Source organism: Saccostrea cucullata, unplaced genomic scaffold (assembly GCF_032062105.1).
Source record: "Saccostrea cucullata isolate Sc308-1 unplaced genomic scaffold, CSIRO_AGI_Scuc_v1 ctg3808, whole genome shotgun sequence".
In the NCBI taxonomy this organism is placed as follows: Eukaryota; Metazoa; Mollusca; class Bivalvia; order Ostreida; family Ostreidae; genus Saccostrea; species Saccostrea cuccullata.
The window spans coordinates 1-10,696 of record NW_026932170.1 but is presented as its reverse complement, the minus strand read 5'-3'; the positions used below and the strand labels follow the sequence as shown (position 1 = coordinate 10,696).

Here is a 10,696-nt window from a genome sequence, read left to right as displayed (position 1 = left end):
CTCTATTCTAGGAAGAAAAAAAAATCAGCGTTCTAGGAAATTACAGATGTATAGTATCGTAAACCTTATGATTTTCTGAGGTTAAAGTTCTTCGACAATCAAGTCTTTATAAAGTCATGTTGCAAGGAAGCAGATAATTATCTTTCAAAATATTCAAGCAAAGGTACATGTATCTTGTAAAACGGCAAAAAAATAACCTACAGTAGCAATAGCATATAAGACATAGAGCGGAGCATTTTTTGTAGACATATTTCTTGTTAACTTTTTAGAGAAAAAGCTCTAGAATGGCAGACAGTCAAAGCGAAGCTAACGAACCACTCTTGGGCCGAACAAGGGGTAAGTATGATTGATTTTCTTTAAAAAATATTATTATTGATCCCTAAAGCTTAATTAATATATATTTCTTCATTTTATATCAATTGAATATAAAATCGTTAAGATGATTAAATGAATCAATTGAAATTATCAATATTAAAGATGTTGAATCGACTTCCATATTATACTTTTCCGGAATTTATCAATATATAAACTAGTCCGACTTCTGTTATGTAATATGTTATACGCCGTGTAATACTCATTGAAGTTTAGCATACTTAAATCTCCATGTACTGTTTTGCTACATGAAAATCTAATCTCATTTATAATTTAGATAAGAAAAACAATATATCATTTATGTCATTAACATAGTAAAGTACCGTAAAAAAGTGATGTGTAATAAATGGCATATGGTCGTATTTGTATCTTTACAAAATAACAGCTGTCTAACGTATGTGTAGCCACACTTTTTTAAAAAAAAATTAACTGTGATTTTTGGAGTCAGATTTTTCTTTCTTGAAGAGGTTTGTAGGTAAGTTTTAAGCAGAATCTAGTATTACCCCCTTTTCTAAACAAAATTTGCATGTTTTGGTTCCTATCAGAAATTTTGATTTTACAACGCCAATCAAACTATTATATTAAAAAATATTTTTAAAAATTCATCGCCGAAAGCATTAACTGTGGAATTCTATTTTTTAGCAGTAGGGTTTTAATTTTTGGAAGATTACTTTTTCTTTGTCTTTCGAAGTATACAATTTGATATTTTATGCTGGTCCTATATATTTAAATTTAGATAAGATAGATATCACAGACATTCTAAATATATTTTCTGAATATATTTACATGATTTTAACTTAATTTGAAGTTGAAAAAAAATGTCATAACCTTTTAATGATTTAATTGCTGTATTACGTTTAACGTCAGAACAATAACATTGTTTGAGTACAAAATATTAAAATAATTAACCATGCCAAGTAATTTGAAACTAATTTGTTGACAAAATTGAAATTTGATCTTATTCAGTATGAAAATGACTGTGTTTGAGGGAATAATTGATTTCATAAAAATACATGAGGAAAAATTGATTCATGTGTTACTTTTGATCATAGATTAAAAAAAAGGGTTGAATTAAATGCTCCGTTGTGCAAATGAAGCTAACTGACAACCCTTCTCCATTTTTATTCTTTTAATTCAAAATTAAGGTATGTATATATAAATATTCTAAACATATGCTTAATTATAAATAATTACTCCATATTTCTAATAGCAGGATCCACCCTTCCTAATTTGCAAGATGTAAAGAATTGGAAGGCTATTGGTTCATCTGGTTTACAAGGTGGATAAAATCATATTGTTCTAGAGTATAGTTTGAAATCGTATTTGTTTTTATGATAAGTAAAATGAATATTTATGACATCATTATACGACATAATAGTCAAATTTCCCATATAAATTCGGTCTTGCCTTTTCTAATTTTTGATCATCTGGTTAATCAAAATAAACATTCATTTTTAAAATGTTGTACTTTTCATGTTTAACATCATTATAAATTTCTATGAAATGGCTTGTCTAATTAGTTTGGCAAACCCTTTTGTTCAAAGGTAGATGGATCAAAATATAAGGTCCTTTTATTTACCCCAAGCTTGTATGCAGTAATTAAAATTTATGAAGATAACTAACAGTATTCAAGCCCAGAAGTCCATAAAGCAAAACAAACTTTTGAGCAGTGCAAAAACGAACCTCTAAATTAACAATCAAAAGTGGGATCAGGTGCCATGGAGGAGTGAACATACTCTGCCGACCGGTGATGAAGGTAAATTGCAGCATAAGTAAGGGAAGTAGACGATTGTTAAGTTAGGTATCGCGTTTATTGTAAATATTTCTGATACACTTATGCTTAAAGGCTGTACAATTGTGTATTAACAGTGAAGATACACAAGAATATAACAAGTCAATATCCATACTTATATACTCAACATATATTCTTTTCTTGTGAGGAATATCTTTTAACGATAATGATTAAATGGGGATTATGTTTTATTTTCTTTTTTTTAAAGGAGGAAAAGTCTACATTACGCTGGCAATCGTAATTTTGGCGATTGTGTTCTCAATGATGACTGTGAATTGGACAAAGATGATTTATAATGAAGAGGAATCGAAGTCTATGCTTTTTGGAGTATTACTCTGCAGTATTACCATAGGGATTATAAGCATTAGCTTTGTTTTATTGTCTGTACTTCGTGGTGAGAGCCACGGGAATAGGTCAAGGCAAGCAGACTCCTTTTCAGAAAAAGTTAAAAATAAAGCAGGTGTTGGTTTTGGACTCCTAAATTTTGTACACTGTGCATTTTTTATTAACAAGCATGCTCATGGAAATGATGAATGCACTGACAAAGGGCTTGGTATTGCTTATAATGTAATGTCAATAATATACACAGTCCTCCTTATCTGGGGTTTATTTGCCTTTAGGTTATCAAAATCAACAACTATTCATCACTTTTCCTCTATAGGCATTCTGTTTGCCAATTTCAGTTTTTGGTTAGACACAATTTTTTCAGAGTCTGGAGATATCTTTCATTACGAAAATAACCAAGAAACAACAAACGTAACCTCTCCTACACCACTTTGCAATTACAGTGAAACAGCCACCAGTCTTATTAAAGATATTGACCCTCTACTTGCTCCTTGCTCTGTAGAGTTTGCAATCATTTCCATAGACCTTCTTTTTTCCACCCATGAAGAAACCGAATTAGATTCTGTTAATACTACCAGTCATGATGCACAGCGGAACATAGAGACTGGGGGTCTGATTGATGATAATCAAAGACGAAAAGAATTTACAGAAAAAGCCCCAATCCTTTTCTTTGTAATACTGTCATCATCTTTGGTTATAATAGCCATTGTTAGTTACATAGTAACAGTAAAAGACGACAGTAAAGGGCACGACTTTTTTGAAATCTATATGTGTCTTTCAGCTTTGCTTAAATTTGCGATGTTTTGCTGCATAACAGCGTGTCTCATAATGTCTTGGAGTTCTTTTGATTTCGAGTTTACCTTGGAAGGGCTTATTTTAATGTTAAGTTGTTTTATGAATGTTGTGTACCACATGTTCTACTTATTTGCAATATGGAAAGGTTCTAAAATGGAAAAGGATGACACTTTAGTAACATTTCTTGGAATTTCTTATTTTGAAAATATATTGAGTATTTTTCTTGCTGGTGAACAAACTGTTTTCATTTTGGCAATAGAAAATAGCAAGAAAATGAATGAAAATAAGTACAAATCTAAAATTTATTTCCTTTGTGTACTTTTAAGTTTAAGCAATTTTGGTATTTGGGGTGGTGACTCCTTTGGTGAGGCGAAATTGCCTGCACTCAGTTTTATTGTAGAGAAATACTATAGTCAAACGTTTTGGATAATCTGCACGAAACTAATACTGCCCTTTACGATTTTTTTTCGAATTCATTCAGCTCTGATGTTTCTAAAAATGTATGGAAAAAGGAAAACTAATAACCAAACAAATCCTTCTTTAAATACTATCCCCAAAATTGCAAGTTCAGATTGATATAGAAACATATAAAAGCTATAAATGTTCAATTCATGTGCATACAATGTGTGGCTACGATAGAAAATGATTTGCTATGTTTTTCAATTTTGTAAAGAATTTAAAATATGGTGCATGTACTTCTTATCTCACTCAAAAAATTACTTTTCATTCCTTTCTTCTTTCATGTCGAAAAAAAATTAGAAAGAAACAATCATATGTCATCATAAAGAGACGTTCCATAAAATGCAATTATTTGGGTAAAGAACCTTTCTAAAAGTTTTTGTTCTGTACCAATTACAACTCCTCGTAAGGAAGTGCATTTCATGTTCATTCTCTTATCATAACTTTTAAACTTTGCCTGTGCTATCAATACAATGTAGACTGGAAAATGTATTAATAATTGACTTGGTCTATAATAATTAATTTTTCTGATTCAAATCGAAGATTATTTTATTTTGATGATCATATTTACACTTTTTATGCTGTATGCATTTTACAAAGTATATGTATTTAGTATTATGATTTTAATCTTAACATAGTAAAAGACGATTCTGAAATTGTCTAAAGAATAATATAACGAAGAAAAATAAAAAAAAATATATACACTGAACCAAACTTCTAAGTGTTCACCTAACATTTTTGAAGATTTAAAGAACAAATGCAAAAATAAATATTTTTTTTTAATTCCTGATTAATGATGCTTATTTGAGTTGGATGTTGTGTAAATTTCATGTAAGTATCTTGTCAGAATTTTAAGCAAAGTGTCATGGAAACGAAGTACCCTCAAAATGAAAATTCACATAGAAAAATATCTATGGAGTGAGACCACCACTCGCTCTAATTACTACAAGAGTGTAATTACAGTTGAATACCATGTACCCCTGAATAGGAGATAAGCCCATCTGCTGCCACACCTACAATTTAGATCTTTCCAAACTGTTGAAATTGTGTGGAAAAGGGGGGGGGTGACATTTCTTATAAAATCCCAAATGTTTTAAATTGGATTCAGATCCGGAAATTTGAGAGTGTAGCATCACACAGATGCCTTTTGGTCAATATCCTAGGGCGTTTAGCACGTTAGTGCACCTCTTTAAGGATAATTCAAACTGTTTGAGCTGACATTAGACTGTCACGAGCACCGATTTCTGATCATTCTCGTACGATTGAAATTATTTGTTTTCATGTTTCTAAGATTGTTTCAGGACAATTTAACACTCTTTTAACATGGTGTGACGCGAAGTTTTGTCCTCAGACAAAAATCAAGGTCACTTCCGGTTTGGTTAAAATTTGTCAAAAACCATCAAATTGTGATAAATTGGTGATGAAAAATGACACACAGCCTATGGAAAAAAGTGTTTAAATGGGTTTTGATACTGGTTGTTAATTTTCAAAAGTAATATCAAGTACAATTAAGCATAAAATAAAAGTGAGTAAAACGTGTTGCAAAGATTGTCCAGATATCAACATTCCAACGGCTTTCCCTTCTATCTAAATGGTCAGTTTGCCGATATTTTGTGTTTTTTAGTGAAACCATTTTCTTAAAATTTGATAATGATCACAAAAGGATACTAATTACACAAAACATGTGCCACAAAGTACAGATCTATTGTTTTTAAGTTTCGTCACGGAACATTGGTTTTCATCAGTGATCATTGATTTTCTTTCAACAATTGTTGAGAAGACTCATTTGTTGTAATAATTTGAGAATATCACACCATTCTACAGAGTAGTTTTTAAATAAATACATTTATTAAAGTGAACACTTAGAAGTTTTGTTAAGTGTATATGAAGAACTGTATTTTTTTTTTATTTTAAAGGATATTATCCGACCTTACACTCATTGCTATATATCGCAACCTTTTTTATTTAAAATGTTCTCATAATAAAGAAACAAAGAGATTGAAAATAAACAAATTTAGATTTATTTCATAGTCACACAACTTATCATTCACAAAAATATGTTTTCCTGTGTGTTTAGGAGCTTTGCATTTTTGTCCTATGCAAATTTTGTCCTATACTTGGCACTTACGGCCATTACATGTAAGCAGGGAGGGATCTTTTTTTCTGCCAGCACTTAATGCGACAAGGGACCTCATATGAAGGATCGGTTTCCACGTCCCAAAGTATGATTCAAACCCGCTACTCTAAGCACTGTATCATTTCAACCCCCTATGTATTATGTTAATGGACGGGAGTTCCTGCACTGGAAGTCCAAGGGTTACAATAGGACTTTTGCTAGAAGTGATGACTTTTGCTGCTTAAGATTTACTTGGACATTTTAACCTGTATCATGTACGGGGTACAGAATTTATAATAGATAAGATAACCATTCTAATGGCCATAGGTATGGTGTTAGGGGCACTTACATGTGAAGACCGGAATCCGGAGTTGAGGGTAGAGTTGATGTCGTTTTCTTCAAGGACAACTTAATTACGTGTGCATTGAAATAACTCGTTATTTTCGGTAAATTAAATGTTGTGGTAAATATTAATATCGTAAAAGAACTTCCATACATTGTTTAAAAGTAAGCCGTCAACTGTAAAAGCCGGCGCTCCTTACAAAGTCCAAAACATAGAGAAAATTCAATCTCAGCATCAAAAAACAGGCATTTAAATTGTCAAAGAATATTTTTTTCGCCCAGGATGAGAAAGATAAACCTAATGCATCGGAGAAATCGAGCTGCATTTGTTGTTCATGGCGAACTTTCAATCTGTATTTAAAAGGTCTGAAATCAAGGTTTAATTGGTACATTTTGTTAGGATTATAGATAACACTGACATTTAAATCAAAATTTGTAAAAGAAATCGTTTTTCTGAATGAGATCCGCTCCAGCTTATCAGCATTTACATCAATCATGTAAACAATGAATCATCGGTATATCGATTCTCCATAATTTTTTGTCCTAAAATGCTTTAAAAAAAGAACTTAAAACATTTCTTCCAACAGATAAGAAATGTATTCGTATAAGTTTCCCAAATGTGGGAAATAATGAACAAACAACAAACACGATTTTTTCAGAACTATATCGTATGGAGTTGATTATTAAAAAGATGCACTTTAAAAGGCCCAATTATCTTTTCTTTTAGACCATTTTCATTTTTCGTCTATAGTAAGTAAATATTTTATTATAGTGACATGTGTATAGAAAACAAGTAAATACAATATAAACGTATATAAATCACACCCGGCCCATTAGACCTATATGTCACTTTAATATATGTACAGTATTACTATAATCATTTGAAGCGCGCATGATGGACATTTATATTGGACTGATATAAATATTTTTGTCTTAGTTGAAAACATAAGTTTATAAACTAGGCAGTTTGGCTCTGATGATTTTTCAATAAAATGTTTAAATTTTCAAATGGAGCTACATTTCTATCTAAATTAACATTATGAAAGAAAGTTTCTCTAAAATTTTCGTAGATTTTACAATGAAATAAAAAATATTTTTCATCCCCGACTGATTCGTCATTACATAGAACACAGCAACGTTTGATTTAAATGTTTCTGTTTGAACATTAAAGTTATTTGAATTTCGGAGACCATACAATTCGAAAATATAAAATGAACTATGGAAACAGCAAACACTTATTAAGCTAAAAATCCATTGAAACAATAAAAATATGGAGCAGGGCAGAGTCGTTCCAATTTTTTTTTATTTTACACTCGTCTGTAAGGTATTTAAAAGTCAATTTCATCTGACTTGTATATTTCTTCAGAAGAATTATGGGTTGGGACAAACTTTTCTCACTTTTTTCGGGTAATTGTCATCGAAAGAGCAATCTGGTTTTTGTCTTTTCTTGTCACATTCTTCGTACGACTTAATCAAACTTTTGTACTGATCTGAAACTTCCTTATGTTCGAGGCACATTGTTCCACCACCTCGTTTACATTGCGAGTTCTGAAAAAAGACTGTTAAATTAAACTTTGTTTTCTCGAACCTCAATACATGGAATATCAGGTATGTGTTGAAATTCATCAATTCCAACTACCTATAAGTCTGTATTTTTTCAGTTATCTTGAATTGTCGAATACCTCGAAATTTATTTATTTTGGTTCATTCGAGATCGAGATACAGAGGTTTGAATTAATTTAAAGTTACACCAGCAGAATATATGCCACCAATTATCGTTCAACAAATTCTTTTTTAAGTTTTATCATTTACTTAAAATATTTTGTTTTATTGAGAAGTATTTCGCACATACTAATATTACGAGGATAGTTCGAATTTGATAACAACATACTATCACTCACCGCTCTGTTCAAATCTCCTATACATATCCAGTTTTTATTTTCTGTCACTGCCCATTTAGAATGATCCTTCGAAGATCTGAATTCATAGCCATCATTGAAGATAATTTCTTTGACATTCCATATCTTAAAAATAATACAAATTAAAATATACACTGTTTCAAAGCACATTTATTGTGATTGCAGTCAAAACAAGGGAAAAAAGTCTTCATTGGGTCTATTAAATCAAGTTTTGTTCGATGTTCGATGATTTTCAATATACATGACCGTTCACGGTAGCCCATAGGTAGAGCGTTCGCTTCGTGATCGGGAGACCCGGGTTCGATTCTCGTTCCCGCACCGCGTCAAACCTAAGACGTAAAAATAGGCAGTGACTGTTTTTTCCCCTAAGCGCTCGGCATCAGAAGTGAAAGTCACGGGTCTTTCGGATATGACCTTAAAAACGTAGGTCCCGTGTCACGGTAGGCGCTGACAAGATAAAGAACCCTCATTGCTCAATGGCCCTGAGTGCCAAGTATAGGTCTAAATTTGAGCCCTTCATCGGCAAACGGCAAATCTCCATATGATTGAAAAATTTTCGAGAGGGACGTTAAACAATATACAATCAATCAATCATTATACATGTATCCTCTTATAATGAACTTTCAAGTTTAATCCTGTCGTGGTAAGTGAATTTCCGACATTGTGTATCCAACAGAAAAAAAGAAGGCATATTTATTATTGGTCTTAAAGTTGGAAATAAATTATATAAATATAACCCTTTGATGAGGTCGATCCATAGATATATCGACAGAAATGCATATCGGCCGAGCACGAAGTGCGAGGTCGATATGCTTTTCTGTGAAGTCGATATATCTATGGATTGACGAATTGAAGGGCTACATTTGTTATATTATTTTTTTACAGGGATTTTAAATCAACCATAAGTTTTCTCTCTTGTCTTTTGTTAACACTGAGAGTCTAGAGATCCAAATTAATTAATCTGGTTATTGTAATGTGTGTACCGATGGGGTGATAAAGGGGATCCTTTTTAAAAAGTTAATTTGTCTAATTCAGTTTTGCATTGATTTTTGAAAAACATATCTATTATGTTTTAACATAACGTAGAATCTTCTTCAAGGCATCGCAATTATAATAAAGAGCTGAAGTACAATCTTTTTTTTTTATTTTTTTTTAAAATCAAGTCATACTCTGTCTAAGCTAGTTTGAATTCAGCACAAATGTTTTACAGAAAATTATATCCTTTTTAAAAAGCATTAAGTCGATATTCATTTTAGAATCTATAAATAGTAACTCAAGTCTATATATTGTTATATAATCGATCATTTGATCATGTTAAAGCAAATCAAAGAGCTTGGAATATATACATGTATATTAGAAAAATGATATATGTTCTTATAAAGAAAAATGCAGTCAATGATGATAGAAAAAAAATCTTCCTTTGTTGGTTTTCATTATTTCTTACCAGTCCTTTACTTAAGGATAAAAATTAACATCCCCCACCAAAAAAAGGCAAACATAAAACATAACCAAAGGAAAAAAAATAGCAAAAATAAGAATACTACCATTAAAACAAGAAATAAATCAATCATTCATAAAATATTTTTAAAAATGTGAAAGATTAGAATGCCAGGTACACAATCAATAACCCATCCTCCTGCCAAATTTATCTTTCAGTTTTTCATGGCGTTGATAGAAAATGGATAAATAAATCATTTTCCAAGAATTATGGACGTGGTATCCGCAGCTTTAGCAATTTACGCTATTACAGAGAAATGAAAGTTAAAAGATAATGGAATATGATTAATCTCACCCCATCCCAAAATGATAAAGAGCAAAAACCGATTTGTGTTAAAGACCCATATACATAATGCTTCTTATACTTGAGACAGGAACATCTTTTTATACGGTCTCATCCGAAGGACCGTTTTTCACGTCGTCAGTTTGATTTAAATCCGCGACGTGAGGATCAACTTCTCGCTCCGCGACCACTGCGCTGCAGGGCTGACTAAACTTTCGTTCATAAATACATTAATAACAAATAATTGAATTATAAATGTATGGTGAAACAAATTAATTAAAACTAATTCGAAAAAAGAATTATTTACCTTGAACTTGTCACACGAAGAAGAAAAACTGTCTGAGTCTTCCGAACGCCATGTTTCTACTTTTAGATCGTCCATCAACTTTTCTGCAACGAGCTTTCGATACAAATCTGAATGTAAAAATGTTTAAGTTGAATGGTCATATTAGAACTTCTCTGGAGGGATGAGTCAGGAAATAAGTCGACAATTACGACTGTATCAATCTAATTAAAATTAGATGTTAGATCCGCTTGCCTACTCGCTACACAAACATCTAACAACATCCCATTGAGGGTCACGTCAGAGGTCAAATTCTTTCAACCAATCAAATCGTTGTTTGCAAAATCATTGTATATTGTTGAAGCGAATAAGTCTAGAGCCGTTCCGAATTTGACCTCTGACGTGACCCTCAATGGGATGTTGTTGGATGTTAGTGTAGCGAGTATGCGAGCGGATCTAACATCTAATTTTAATTAGATTACGGCTGTATTTA

At 31.6% G+C, this 10,696-nt stretch overlaps 2 protein-coding genes across 2 annotated transcripts; one reads left to right on the top strand and one right to left on the bottom strand.

Moving 5' to 3' along the window:
- The first annotated feature begins 273 nt into the window (after positions 1-273).
- Positions 274-4,238, top strand: LOC134234566 (uncharacterized). Its single transcript, XM_062716651.1, has 3 exons — positions 274-336; positions 1,583-1,651; positions 2,373-4,238. The coding sequence occupies exons 1-3, from the start codon at positions 285-287 to the stop codon at positions 3,878-3,880; spliced, it is 1,629 nt and encodes a 542-aa protein (XP_062572635.1). The 5' UTR covers positions 274-284; the 3' UTR covers positions 3,881-4,238.
- Positions 4,239-7,537: 3,299 nt separating this feature from the next.
- LOC134234565 (plancitoxin-1-like) lies at positions 7,538-10,354 on the bottom strand. The gene is made up of 3 exons (XM_062716650.1): positions 10,228-10,354; positions 8,123-8,245; positions 7,538-7,769 (listed from the first exon to the last, which is right to left on the bottom strand). The coding sequence occupies exons 1-3, from the start codon at positions 10,300-10,302 to the stop codon at positions 7,593-7,595; spliced, it is 375 nt and encodes a 124-aa protein (XP_062572634.1). The 5' UTR covers positions 10,303-10,354; the 3' UTR covers positions 7,538-7,592.
- Between the last annotated feature and the right edge of the window lie 342 nt (positions 10,355-10,696).

What these genes read in the sequence shown, in the direction of transcription:
- LOC134234566 (XM_062716651.1), top strand. Translation starts at nt 285, where the DNA reads ATGGCAGACAGTCAAAGCGAAGCTAACGAACCACTCTTGGGCCGAACA. An exon ending in ACTCTTGGGCCGAACAAGGG is followed by an intron (nt 337 to 1,582) that starts GTAAGTATGATT and finishes TATTTCTAATAG; the next exon opens with CAGGATCCACCCTTCCTAAT. An exon ending in TGGTTCATCTGGTTTACAAG is followed by an intron (nt 1,652 to 2,372) that starts GTGGATAAAATC and finishes TTTTTTTTAAAG; the next exon opens with GAGGAAAAGTCTACATTACG.
- LOC134234565 (XM_062716650.1), bottom strand. Translation starts at nt 10,302, where the DNA reads ATGGACGATCTAAAAGTAGAAACATGGCGTTCGGAAGACTCAGACAGT. An exon ending in CTTCGTGTGACAAGTTCAAG is followed by an intron (nt 8,246 to 10,227) that starts GTAAATAATTCT and finishes ATTATTTTTAAG; the next exon opens with ATATGGAATGTCAAAGAAAT. An exon ending in TAGGAGATTTGAACAGAGCG is followed by an intron (nt 7,770 to 8,122) that starts GTGAGTGATAGT and finishes GTCTTTTTTCAG; the next exon opens with AACTCGCAATGTAAACGAGG.